Source organism: Dicentrarchus labrax, unplaced genomic scaffold (genome assembly GCF_905237075.1).
Source record: "Dicentrarchus labrax unplaced genomic scaffold, dlabrax2021, whole genome shotgun sequence".
Lineage (NCBI taxonomy): Eukaryota > Metazoa > Chordata > Actinopteri > Moronidae > Dicentrarchus > Dicentrarchus labrax.
Window position 1 is genome coordinate 14,482,505 of NW_026136701.1, and position 14,787 is coordinate 14,497,291.

General features: G+C 40.4%; 1 protein-coding gene across 4 annotated transcripts in view; it reads right to left on the reverse strand.

Moving 5' to 3' along the window:
- LOC127372893 (dipeptidyl aminopeptidase-like protein 6) overlaps window positions 1–14,787 on the reverse strand; it is a 73,291-nt gene that overhangs the window by 44,937 nt on the left and 13,567 nt on the right. Inside the window, exon 1 of one of the 4 annotated variants that reach the window (XM_051416861.1) lies at window positions 13,604–14,415. The exons of 2 other annotated variants lie outside the window; for them this stretch is intronic. In XM_051416861.1, the coding sequence (XP_051272821.1) occupies window positions 13,604–13,795 (192 nt within the window). In that variant the 5' untranslated portion in view covers window positions 13,796–14,415. Of the gene's footprint in view, window positions 1–2,687; window positions 2,780–13,603; window positions 14,416–14,787 lie in introns of those variants that run through there. One more of the 4 variants, XM_051417159.1, reaches the window with a different exon arrangement.

Consider the following 14,787-nt stretch of genomic DNA (forward strand, 5'->3'; position numbering starts at 1 on the left):
GCTTTGAAAAACACAACATGCTGTTGATTTAAAAAAAATATATCTTTCAATATAGATAAAAAAAACAAAATTACTTTCACCTCGAAACCTGGACAAATAAAACCAAAACTATCTTAGATAGCACTAGCGGTAGGTGAGCAATCTCTGTAATTTAAGAGAAAAAAATTCTTTAAAATGTTTTATCCAGAATAATAGTCTACAGCCATAGCGGAGGCTGAGGCTATATGTAGGTGCTTTTAGATAAAAGCCAAGCTAATAAGCTGGTGTTTAGCAGGTGTAATGTTTACCATGTTCACCCTCTTAGTTTAGCATGTTAGTAGGATATAAATTGATAATTAGTACCAAACACAAAGTACACCAGGGGCTGATGGGAGTGTCATTCAAGTATTTGGTCGTAAAACAAGTTAAATTTTGACCTGATGATGGTGCTAGATGAAAAATACAGGACCACCAAAGTTATTATTATTCATGCTGAGGGGGACACGAAAGTGTGTACAGAATTTTATGATAATCCTTCCCATTTTTCACTCAAAACCACCAATGTAAAAGTCACAGTAGCACTAAAGGAAAAGTCAAAGGATTCCCAAAGTGATAGGATCCATCATCTGGGAACAAACTGCTGAGATATTTCAGTCTGGACCAAAGTGGCAGGCCGACCGACATTGCCATCCAAGCAACACCTCTAATGTGGCTAAAAACTGAAAATATACATCTTATATAATTATTAGCAGTAGTAGTTGTAATAGTAGTAGTAGTAGTAGTAGTAGGCCTAGCAGTAAGAGTGATAGCAGCAGCATCCTTTAAACCCAGAAAATATAAAAATATTGTGACAGCTTGTACACTCTCTGCCAGAGCTCAGCCTCTCAGGGGATTTGGACGCAGTTTTGAAACACTCGTGTCAAACTCCTATCGTGTCAAAACGTATGCATATTTCAGGCATCAAGGCAGCCACAAGGACAAAACCCCAGGATGCACAGCTAGATCAGTATCAGCTGCTAAGCTGTAGCCTGCGTCTATCAAAGCCAGACAGTGTCTAACTGTTGCCTGTTGTTCCCTGTGTGATGCTGATAGCATCAAGAGGAACATTTTGCCCTGCTGAGCTCCAAAGTGTCTACCAAAACCAAGATGTATGCATTGCTATGTCCCTAACGAGATATTAATGCACAAAAAATGCACACCTGCACTACCAAAACCTTTCATCTGTAAACAAGTTGACATTTGTTTTAAATTTGATTTAGATTAACGTCGCAGTGAAACGTCTTTAGCGTCTGTAATGTGACGGATTTCCCTGTTAAACGAAAAGAGCTGGCCTGGCTTAGCAAAAATAGCGTGCCGCATGATACAGAGCTGTGGAGAGATGATCATTCACTTCCACACCCACTGTTAGTTCAGGTGAAGGAGGGATAAGGATTAATATCAATAAATTAGACAAGTGTGGTTTTGATGTGATGGGCGAGGTTAATAAGACACTCTAAATCACATTTGGTTGTAACTGCCCCGAGTTTAAGATGAGTCATCAAAAATATTTTTGAGTTTTACAGGGAGAGAGAAGAGCGAGGGATTTTGATATGGAAATAAAAGAACAATTTTCTTTTGAACACACATTAAGCATTTAAGAAGAGATATATGAATTAGGCAGAAGACATGTAGAGGTGGGAGTTGCTACAAAGGTCCATGGCTGGACTCAAATCGGGAATGTTCTGATCTAATTGTCAGTTTCTTAAACAACCAGGACGCCCCAAATCTACTCAATCGAGAAGAAATGTTTTGCCATTTGGGTAAAATATGGCATCTTTTTTCCACTTACGTGTATTCACAAATTTTTTTTTGTATGTCTTGAACTGTGGAATTAAGAAAAGTTTATTTTCATCAGAAATATCAATTACAATATCGAATTACCTCACGCCATCGACAGTTGATCTGCGATAAACGTCTGTGCCGTTGAGGTTCAACTTTGTCTACGTTATATTAAATATGTATCATAGTAAAAAAGCTGATAATGCATGATGGGACTGGGGAAGCACTTTGTGCATTACAGTGCAGCCTTTGCTTAACCACAATTAATGCCTGTAAGGAAAGTGCATTAAGGTATTTCTATCCTGGATCCTGTGTGTCTGGCTTTTGTCTTTACATCTCACTGCAGCAGTCAAGTTAGTTCTTTCGTGAAAAACATTTTAAATTACATTTATACATACAGATACAGATGCAGTAAAAAAAAAGTAACAGTGATTCTGAATCAACCAAAAATCAATTTCATTCTGTAATACTTTCTATAAACTGCTTTGTGGTACCATTTAATATGTGTTTATAACACCAAGATGCCCTTCAGCATGTACCCAGACAGCCTGGTGTTTAAATTTATCAGCTGACAGTTTTTAGATATAATGACTATGATTTTGCAGCAAATTCTAACAACAACAACTTACAACACGGGCTGTCATCTGAAGTGCTCATTATATCATCAGACAGTTTGAAAGCTTAATAAATAAATAAATGGCTCTGACACTTCCTCAAGCATAGAAACAGCTTGTAATTTCTTTTGAAAATGTCCTTCAAGTGCTCAATAACAGATTGATAAAAAGCATAATTAGAAAGAAGAAAGACGCTAAAACACATCACATGGCAAACATTTAAACAAATGCAAACATGCGTTACATGTGTCCCCGAAAAGATTTTAACACACTCACCTTCCACAATCTCTCCACCCGGGACAACTTACGCGTTTGCATTGTGACGGACTGGCTGCATATGGAGTGTCAGCGTTAGAAAGGGGTGAGCGAGGAGTGATGTAGATGCAGGAAGAGTCGATGAATAATGACCTGGTCATAAACGAGACACACCTCAGCGCTCAATGAGAATAATCCCATAGTCAGCATCTCAGCACTAAGTTCCACACATTAGGTTGAAGTGAATACCCACGTGGGTGTGTGTGTGTGTGTGTGTGTGTGTGTGTGTGGCTGTGGATGTTGGCATGGAATGTAACTGAAACACTGCCCTGCTCTCTCAAGTACAGACGACGTCATCAAGGGGACCCCAGAATGCCATCAAGAACCTGACACCGTAGCCATTACACCACAGAAGGTGATGTCAGAGCCCTGAGGGAGAAATCAGACAGAACAGGGTGTCCGACAGCTGTTGACGTCCGCACTAATTTCTGAAACGTAACCCCAGAAAGAGAGCGAGGAGGGATGAAGCCAAAGCGCTCGGCCCCCTCACAACAATCAGCACTGAACCACTTACCTGGGCCATTAGCTGCAGCTTGCCGTTCAGCACAGATCAGCATTACACACCACATACAGAGCTGGGCCACTTTATGGCGCTTTTTACCCAGGGCTGTTTATCCTGTCTCCCCTGTACTTTTCTCCCAGGAGCAATTTACCCATAATACCACCTTTCTGGATTGATAAAAGTGCTGCCTATACAGCTACAGGCTGATACAGGCTTGAATTTTATGAAGTCTTGAGAGGTCATAGAGATGAGAACTGTGACCCTGCGAAGCTAATACCTGTAAGGCTTCACTATGTGCACTATATACTATATGAGCCCTCAAGGCTTTGCAGGAATGCCAAATGCAGTGTTGAACGTGACAGCTGTTGGATTCTCTTCCTATATAACTTCTTGTGCTAGTATTAAAAAATACTCTGGAACCACAAACTTCTGACATTATACACAGAAATCATTCCTATAACTTAAAGCAGCGCTAATTTTAAATATATTTATGTTAACATGCAAAAAAAAAAAGACCATGCATAAAGTGGAAGATGTCCCGTGTGAAGCTGAGCCCAAAGATAATGGTCACCCAATGCTCTATGAGGCATTTTTATACCTTTCAACTCACTGTTTTGGTTTTACAGCACACAACTTTACTAATTTGGTTCAGTGTCTCCACTCAGAATCAGAACTGTTTATAGCCACAGCAAAAAAGTGCAAGACAAGGTTGAATAGTTCTAGTGTTAAGCCACAAAGGAATCAGAGGAGGTGGTAGAGACCAGAAACAGAGCTAAAAAGAGAGTGAATATTGGACTTACATTAATCAGGTGGCCAGAAACATGACTCCAAATGAACGCTACGTTGTTCCATGTCTCCGTGATGAGTAAATAGGCCACTGTTTGCGAGCACATTCACCACATTATGCTTTATGAGGTGATAATGTCTCACTGTTGTGTTTACTGATTATTTTGTGGTCCCCAGGTGGCCAAAAAATAAATTAATGCAAATTTAAACAACAATTTCTTTACCCCTAAAATATATGTGTAAAACAAATATTCTACAGTAAAACAAATGGGATGAAGATTATGCCAAAATTGAATTAACTTTTGTTCAGGTCGAGGTCTATCCAATGTAAAATGATATCATGGATTAAAAAGAGAGAGAAAGAAAGACAGATAGACATTCTTACTGAAGGTGATAAGGTATGTATGTTTGTCTCAACACATAAACCATAATTTCCGCACAGTAAGGAATCTTCCTAAACACATTCAACAATAACGTCTCTGTATTCCCATGATGCAACAGCCAATCTGGTGAGGGGAGGAACATCAATCATCACGGTTCAGCTTTTCTGTCTTTGGTGGGGTACAATTTGACAGGCTGCCTGCTCCAGAATAGTGAATCACTCAATAGCGCTCCCCGTTCTCTCCACCTCCGCTACACCAAACAATCATTATCTCCCCCATCTCTGTTCTGCTCCATGTGAGCACCACACTGAACATCATCACAGAAGTCAGCGCTCAACTCCCAGCTCAGGGAAAGGCAATCTTCTTCCCTCGTCCCTGGAGCTCTGGGTCTCATTCAGACTCCTGACTCCTGGCTTAGAGGAACGGGAGAGAAATATTGACTGGTGATGACGATATACATGCAAGAAAAAGCTCCACAAAAAAAAAAAAAACGCTCTCCACAATAACAATGACCTACATGTGCCTGTACACAAGAGGTAAGTTAGCAGATATACACGGACAACACACAACACACTACCAAACAAATACTCCATGCTGAGTCTGACCCGCCACCTTCATGCTGAGCTTTCTAACAGAAGGAACGAGCTACAAACCCACCTTCATGGCTCCAGGGAATTTTTACTCTCCTGTCGCTCCTCGCAAGACTAGAATGCACAGAAAGGTCCGGCAAGGATTCAACATGAAAACCTATCTCATGTGTTATTCATCAGAAGACTAAACCAGAGCCTGGAGGCAGGGGTGAACCAATACCAACAGACTTGTGTCACAGCAGACATTTTGACTTGCCAAACACAGGCGTAGACAATTACATCCATAATGGCTGCTTTTCTTTTAGATGTTCTGGCTCTGAGGCCCTGGTGTGGTACATATTAATTTAATGACATGGATTACTGACACACCTAAATGGACCCAGCCATCATTATGCTATTAGATACACCTGTGCTTCTTCTGCAGTGTCTGATGTGAAAAACTTCTACGTCTTCCACTCAATATATCGGCATACACTGAGTACGTTTACTCAGTCTACTTAAATATACAACAAGGAGTTTATTTTATTTTATTTTTTTATTTATTTTGCTGCTTATGAAACAGTCTCAATTTATTACTGATGCCTCTACATGACCTACATAAGATGTTAACGTACAACGTGCAAATACTACTGGCCCATTTTTGAGTGAGCTCAATATTCAAGAGTAGTTTTCAATTACACTGTTTATAACACAGGGAATTTGTCCTTCGCTGGACGGGCTGCTTTTAAAAAAAAAATGGGGGCATAAATTAAGAGTATACCCACTTCTCCAAGCACCAGTACACGAGCATATAGAAGAATCTACGGTGGCTGCAAAACGTGAACTGTGAAAAATGTCAAAGGTTCAGTCAGGAAACTTCCTTCAATCCACAGAAGGGCCTTTGTAGATAAAAACAGCTCATTCTAAGGTAACAAAAACACAATGATTCCTATATTCAGGTTATATTCATATTCACTAATGAAAACATATCTATGAATATTATATTCCATTTCTGCTAATAGATCCTCCTAAATGTTACAGACTGGACCTTTATCATCTTAGTTTTGTGGGCTGATTTGATATTTAAGAATTGCCAGGACATCAGGACAGAGATCTAAACACGAACACAAGCCATTTGAGTGTGTTTTTCCTCTGTAGCAACAAATGTTGACTTGTTGCTTCTGTTGTTGTTTCCTTCCAGAATTGACTACACTGTAACATGACCCTGTTGACTTTGCAGCGCTGCCTTTCTTTTGCCATTCCGTGTGTTTATGTACCAGTTAAATGATGTGTATGCGCGTGTCTGCGTGCGTGCATTTCCCAGGGGTGTGTCGCTGCTGTATCATGCCGTGGTCGATAAGGGAATCTGCCCGTGTGACACAACAGATTACTGCTGCCTGGTCTCAGCCCAGAATAAGACTGTGAGAGGACTCGGGAGAAATGGCAGCTCCGCTCCGCTGCTCTAATTCTAGCTGACAGAAACGTTATAGCAGAAATTTCCTTCACTTGCTTTAAAGTTCTGTCTTCATTATTAATGATCTACTATGGATGTATTTCTTTTTTGATTAGAATAAGGAACATTTGCAAACATGAAGCATTGCTGCGCACTAAGAGGAGGTGAAAGTGTCGAAGAGAAGAGAAAAAGGGGAGGATCCAGTGCCTTGCTCAAATACACTTTAACAGAGCACATTTCTGCTGCTGCTGGCAGCTGAAATGCACCCTCTGGTTTCACTAGACACCCTTTGCACCGATATGATAATTTGATCTTTTCCCTCTCTTGAATTAAATGTTGCAATTAAGCGGTGCCACTGATGATGCCACTGTCTGCAGGTCAGAAATCCCTCAGTGTGGCTGATTTTGCAAGGTGACTGTATAACCTTTCCAATCCTAATGAGAGGTGACATTATGTTGCTCTTCTTGGATCTGGATGAGACACTTTTATATGTGGCAGATGGTTGGTTTTAGTTACAGAAGCTGTGTAGGAAACCCTAGCAACTTGGGTTTTTGTTTGTTTGTTTAGGATTTTCAGCTTTACTGGGGCTGACAGTACAGCAGGGGCAAATATCCTGTCTGAGTCTGTGTTCACCAGAAACAAAGCCTGAGCTCACCTACGGCACTGTATGTGTACAGTACAGGGTAGAGATGGAGCATTGATTGGAACACAACAGTCTCTAGTGGCAAAACAGACACAGTGCACAGAAAAGCTATAAAAATGGTTTTCCTGCATGTGGCTGGCATTTGAAACATCAATGAAATGACACAGTCCATTCGATAGAAATTCTATAACTTTAACAAATGGAAGACAAAGCAGTAAACTAAAGCTTGATCCAGAATACTTGATCTTTCCTCCCTCTAAAAGAGCTTCACTGCTGATTATCAGCCATGCAACTAATAAAACTAAGCCTCAAAAGTAAAACATTGAAAAGATGCCTCGAAAAGCCTCAACTTATGAATAAAAAACAGAGACATGAACACAGGGAGGAGAGGAAATGGGAACGAGCTGGGTTAAAAGACAGTTATATTTAGCTACTCACTCACATAAAGTAAAAAGAAAACTGCAGAAATCTTTAAGATCCACAGTTGAAGTTACATCTAAGGAGTGAGCTAATCTCCTGTGAAAAGCAGAAAGGGAATGTGACTGTCATCATGAAGCAGAAGATCAAAACGAAGGCTGACAAAGGAATGATTTTTTTTTTTTAAACGCATGAATATTTAATCGGTTAAATTTCAACCACACAGCTACCGTTAAAATGAAAATATCTGTGAAAAGTGAAGGGGATTTAAAATGTGATGTGAATCAAACTTAAATCAAAATGTCTGACAGACGATGATGTGTTTCTTCCTTCATATGATCTTCAGAGCAGAAAATCTACCACAAGAGACTGAAGCTCAGCATCAACCATTCTCATCAGGGAGTAATAAGGCTTCTCTGTATTTAAACACTGACTAATACCTACTGTCAGCTTGTGTAATAATACAGTAAATCATCAAGAGGAAGAGGGACAGTCTCCCAGAAAGGCGTGCTGACGCACTGTTGACAGGTCCGTAGAGGTGGTGTGGGTGAGGGGATTGTGGCGGGGGATGATTGATGGTGTGTCAACAGAGCGTTGAGACGCTAGGTGGGGGATGGATGACCTGTTGAGACGCCCTCTGGGAGCAGAGGAGCAAAAAAAAAAAAAAAACACAGGTCGATAGTAAGTCTGTCAGCATGAGTATAGGCTGATATTCATTAGGAGCCAAAGGGGAACTGTTTTTAGAATGAAGGGGGGGGGAGAGAAAAAAACACGTCATGCTCGTTACGGTGGACGTAACATGTTGCATGACAGGAGCACAGGACGCTCAGTGTGCAATGTGAGAGCTGCGTCATCTCCAGATGGCAGTCAGAGCCACCAGTGAGCAGCAGCGGGCATGTGTGTGTTCCCAGAGCTTACAGCCTCACCCTCTCCACCTTTGCAACCATGGCAACGCCGAGCAAGAGGTCCTGCTGAGGATGCTGTGCTGTCCTGAGGGGAGGAGCTGCACTGGGTGACAGCATGTTTGCATTGTGTGCCGTTTCCTTCATCATAGGGGTAGTGCATTGCATTGAATTTTTTCCTTTAATTAAATTTTGTTTCACCTTATTTTATGATTAATCTTATTTAGTTTACTTACCTGTAAATAGCATTTTATATTTGGCTTTATAATTATTTATTTTTTTAAGTGCTTTAAAAATAAAGACCATTGCATCTTGCAATTAAGAGATTAGCTTCTATAGCTACTATAATAAATATTTTTATATTGACAAAGGACAAAATTACAAAATGTTATGTTAAAAGGGTCGTAGTGATCGTCCCTCAGTTCACTTTACAACTTTACTATTACAGTTCACTCTCACCACTTTCATAGTGTTGTTTTTAGCTGAAAATAAGCCTAAACCACTGTGTTCTACCTGTTCATCACCAAATAGCAGACAGTAAAAAGCAACTAGTTGGTGAACACAGTGGAACATTTGGCAGCTAAAGAACCAGTTATTTTCCCTAAGAACTGTCTGGAGAGAAAAATAGGGCAAAGAGTGTTAATATTTATTTTGTCAGGTAGACTGAAATACGACTCCAAATGAATGCTAATGTAACTGTTGGATGAGTAAGTAAGCCACTGTTTGCTTACATCTTGTAAAAGGTGATGATATGTCAGTGTTCACAATTTGTTTTTGCTGCCAAAAATCTGTTAATGCAAGTTTAAGCTACAGTCTCAGCTCCCATGATCAAGTTACAGTTTTATCGGTGTACTACATCTTTGCTTGTGCAATTACAGTAAATTGCCACAAGTGAAATTGTGAGATAAATCAGCGGGTAAATGTGAAAAAAAATACACTTTACTTAAAACTGACTCCCAGTTGTGACTCCAAAATACAATGCAAACTGGTTCCCTGGTGGCCTACGTGTTCAAAGTCCCTGATTTGACTCCAGCCAGGGACCTTTGTTGCATCTCTCTCTCCTCATCTCCTGTTGTCCCCCAGCTGTGAATAAAGGCATAAAATTGTCCCCAATCATGTGGTTTGACAGCACATCTGGCTTTTTGGAAGAAGGGGGACATTTCAGGACACAGCATCATTTTGAATGAGTGCAGCAGGTGACAATGCCAGTGGCAGCCTTCAGTAAGCAGTCATCACATGAGGCATACAGACAGTCCATCCACAGAACTAATGAGGACAGCCAATCACATCTCGCTGCTCTCTTTCTTTTATCTGGCTGCTCTTGTTGAGCGCCGTCTGGCTGATTTATCTGAGCGTCGGACCTCAAAGGAAGCACAGAGCTAAACTAACACTTGGGAACTGGGCCAAACTGTCTTACTCAGATCTGGAGTATCTCTAAGTACAAGGCACAGTTAAGTGCATATGAGTACAGCCAGGACGTGTGTATGTGTGTGTGTGTGTGTGTGTGTGTGTGTGTGTGTGTGTGTGTGTGTGTGTGTGTGTGTCAGCCCTGGGCAGCAGTATCCTAAGTAAATTAAGTCACACAGTCTGTGATTTATGATTCACTCCTTTTTGAACTCCAATTTCTGTGATCCAAAACAGTATAACATTATTATGCGGACAGGGAATTTATGTTTGATCAAGTACAATTTTACCAAAGTCAAACTTTAATTTAAAGATGACTGTCATACAAGTGTCATGACGACTTACAAGATGAAGGCCTTCAGTATCCAGCTAAGACTACACCCTCAAATACAATAGTTACACTATAATAAAACACTAAAGTAATCTCTAAAGAAATATGAGAGCACTCATAGCTCTTTGTGAGGCTACATCCCCAGAGGTGTAGCCAGCGTAACCTTGATGTGTAAAACCACATTTTTGCCACCAACCTCCTCTGGGAGAATATTGTACTTTCTCTCTGTCATGAGGGCATTGTTCCAGGCTAAGTAAATATCAAGCAGAAGCAGCCCATTAAAAGTAAGATTAAAACACATTTTCAGTGTACTTGTAATCAAAAATATGTAGCCTAGGAGCAGGAAAAAATTACTAATGCACTTATCGAGCAACATGCCAGTCTCAGATTAAGGTAGCCCTGTGGGAAATGAGCTTTTCACTAATGACTAGTACTTATGGTTAAACGTGCATTTACAGTTGCCACAAAAACAAAACAGCAAGGTCTATGTATTTTGAGTAAAAATGTTAAAATCTGCATTTCTGTGATTATTCACAGTAGTAATCAATATGACATATGATTATGTAAAACAATACAATGCAATCATAACACAAAACAGTATCTGAAATCAGTGATTAAAGTACAGTATTTGTAAGGATTGTTCTCAGCTGTTGGAAGAGTCAGATGGACACTGATTATTTTAATTACCTCTTTTAAATCTCTCTAATACCTCTTTTTATTTTATATCAATAAAGAAACACAATACAAATTGTAAAAATGAACATCCCTACTATTTGTGAAAATGTGCTGCCACATTCTTATATATATTGCATTTCATATATTTTTTTATGCTTACTGGTTTGTTTTATTTTGTTGGTATTAGCGACTATTATGTACACAGATTTGTTCTTTTATCTGTTCCTCAACAGTTTCCTGTAAGTTGTTGTCTTGTGTTGCATTATAGTCTTCGTGTGTTGGGTAATGCATGAATAATTACTGCACTTTATCACTCAATATACATTTGCAGACTGTGACCGATGTGGAGTCACATGCAATCTTTCATCATCACAACACAAACAGAGAGAAATGTTTACATTTTCTCTGCTGTGCATAAAGGAAAAGTCAATACGTGCCAGGTCATGAAAGTGTCCCTGGGGCTCTAATGTGAAGGTGAAATGCCAGCATATTTCACCTTTACATGCAACAACAATCAATTAAGGACACTCATGGGTTTCTATTTGCAGTAAAGGGTAGTGAGGAGGAGAAAGAACTACTGCTGATGTCTCCCTAGGTGACTCAAACTCTACCACAAAATACTGAAGCTTACACACAGAGCACAGCAACATTTAATCAATCCCACAACACACACACACACCTCTCCCACAAACAAAGATGCAGTGGCTGCATTTTGTGAGCTCAAGAGCTCGGAAGAACGCTGCAGTAAACAAATTAAACAGTTGTTTACAAAAAATCTAATCATTTTAATTTTTTACCAGCTTCTGTGAAAAAAAAACCTGCGTCTGTAACTGAGGGATATTAGAAACAGGCTGAACAACCATGCAGGTAAATATCTGGATGATTTAATGAAATGACATTTCCAAATAAATTTTTGCCCTGTGCAAAATAAATGGAAGCAACAATAGCACGTTCAAACTTTTACTGAGGGTGGAAGGGGTTGGAAATAGCACTCCTTGAAATGGTCTACCCATCTCCCGAGGCTAAAGGCAATTTCATGCTCCAGCACGACTCAGGGGGACATCGGGACTAAAGGTGACCTCAAGGTTAACAGTGCAAACCCAATAAATATGTTGGAAACCCAGTAGTACAATAACAGCTCCTGATCACACTCCTAAAACGCAACCCTAAAGTTTTAATTGCAAGAGAAAATCACGATTTTGAATTTTCCATTGCCTCACAAAATGAACACAAAAGCTCTTAAAGGAAATTAAGAAATTATGGCGAGTCCAGCCTATGTGCTATTGTTGACAGCCCGAGAAGTGTCAGCATTCAGCCTGTTGCCAACCTTATCACTTGATTCTCAATGTGACTGACATCAATAATTCAGGAGTTGTGTTGGCAGCTTTTCAAAGATAAAAGGCCAGTCAAGTATATTTGTGTTTGCTCTAGGTCTGAAGTGGTGTCATCTGCAAACAAGCAACACACGTATTAACAAGTCCCTTCATTGGGCACTTCATGGAGGCAGATAGTTTACAAGTTTTCAGGCAAACCAAAGACTAAAGCAGTTGTGTTTCCTTGTCGGTTTTGTTTGTTTGGCTAAAGGAAGCAGATATTCAGTGAATATCTGCTTCTGAGATCTTCAGCTGGGGAAAAAGGCTATATAAAGAAACTATAAATTACCTCAGATACCTCAATGATAAAGGCAAAAAACGTTTGGTAAAATAAAGCCTTGAAAGTTGGAGAGAGCAGAGTGATACATTTGTATGCCCTTTTCACTATTTAACTTGAATTTCCTGTTCTGCATTTTGCTGTGTGTGCATTCTCAAAGAAAGACACAGTTGGAAAGACAGACATTGGCAAAGTGGTACAAAGAGCTACAAATACGTCATGTCCATCATGGACAAAAGCAAAGCCTTACTTTCACAATCTGCAAAGCACATCTAATAGTTATGAGGCTACATTTGTAAATTATAATATTCTGAGGGAACATGATTTGATTTTGTGTCACAAATGAAGAGAAATGTTCGAACAGTTATAATGGCAATGATGTACCTACAACAACATGAACAAACAATCATGGAGCAAACCGAGCGAAAGCCACCATCACTGAGAAGTGAAGCCAAGTGTAAGTGTCCTAGCTGCAGATCTAATCTGTCCCTCTCAAAATAAAAACTGAGTAACAAGAAGTATAGGTCAAAGGCTACTGGAGTTGCTGTTTGGTCTGGAAGACAATTTTGCCACTTATCCAAGAGGCCTAAAAATCATGTAGACGTCTTCCCCTTTGGCTGAATTTATACTTTCAAGATGGTGACCAACATACAAAAACCAAAAATCAGAGCTTTTTAAAATTATCATTAAAATAGTGATGATCTTTGCTATTTCAGCACCACAGACAGCAGCAGAGGAAATCACACAGAATCACACCAGACAGTGATAATTCATATTCATCTGTTAGACACCTGCCAATGATGTGGATGCCTTCTTAGGTGTTTATCGAACTGAATCTCAAGACTTTGTGACAATAAAAAACATTACAATGCATCAAAACACAAAAGCAACTGCCACAGAATAAAAAGCAACCTTTTAAAACTTTCTTGACCACCTTGTAAAAGTGAAACCAATAAAGAAAGCTTCTATATCCCCAGCATATATACTGTAGAGGCCTATGGCTTTGCCTGTGTGTATATGCAGTCTGTCTGTCTGTCTGTGTGTGTGTGTGTGTGTGTGTGTGTGTGTGTGTGTGTGTGTGTGTGTGTGAATGATCTAAACTATAAATGTGGAGATTTCTAATAAGGGAGGAATATGTTGGCAAATAAAGTAAGTGTCTTACATCCTCATCCTCCTTCAAGCATTTCTTGCGGTACTGGACGTGAGGTCTGCCATCGACGAGTTGCTGGGGGGTCTTCGCTGCGTTTTCCTCGTCTGCAACCTGTCCACCGAGAAGGTGACTGGCCTCAGGTGGGTGCGGGAAGGAATTGGTCGTATTGATCTTCCCGGTGAATCTCTGATACAGCGAAGCCATAATATAGGTCCAATCCAGATGAGAACAACTTACAGCATGTCAGAGCCACAAACGGGTCTCGTCTGATTTTTTGGTGGGGTAGATCTATTGGGTTTCTGCGCGCCTCGAGGAGAACCGATGGCAGGCAGCCAGTTTTCACCTCCGGGATGGAGTAAAATAAATAAATAAAGATAAGGTGAAGATACTGGGTTAGTAAATAAGGATGTATGGATAGTGGATGACTCACAGCCTGAATTGATAGACCGATATAAAGCTGGATCCTTCGCAGCGATGTCCTTTTTAGCTTTGTCCAGGCGCGCAGCAGACTGGTGGGCTGAAGGTGTCAATAGTTGCTCTCATCTGTATTCACAACACGTTGTCCCTCTTCAGTTTCCTGATGCCTCCTTACAGCGAGATAGCAGGCGGATGCGCTGAGTTTCCGATCAGATACTCGATCCCCGCCAGACTCCGCGCCGATTGTCCGCAAAATAAAAGAGCAAAAGATAATGTTTCGACACTTTCGGCTCTGTTTTTGGGTGGACTGTCCTCACGTATGAAGAGTATGAAGGACGCAGAGAGCCCGGCGGTACTCTCCGCAGACGCGCTCTGCATGAGAAGTGACCAGCAGCACTGAGAGAGCAGCTTTACTGTAGCGCTACTGTCAGTACACTCTAGATGAGCTGTTTTTACGCACAAACATGCGCCGGCATTGCACAAGTTTCACCTCTATTTACCTTAATTTAAAACATTTGATGAGTATTTATGATTTCATGAACGGGGGTCATACAATTTCTCCCCCCAGATGATTGCATATGGTCCCAGGACGGAGCTCGAGTGCCTCTCTGTGGAGGGCTGCATTAGGGCAGGCTGGCCATACACCTCTAAAGAAACCTAGTTCAGGTGTAAAACGACAAATATTCTAGCTTTTTGCTCATGTTTGCTGACAAAATCCGGCACTTACAAACTGACTTGATCTTGTAAAGCTAAAGCTGATATCAATAAACCTATAGATT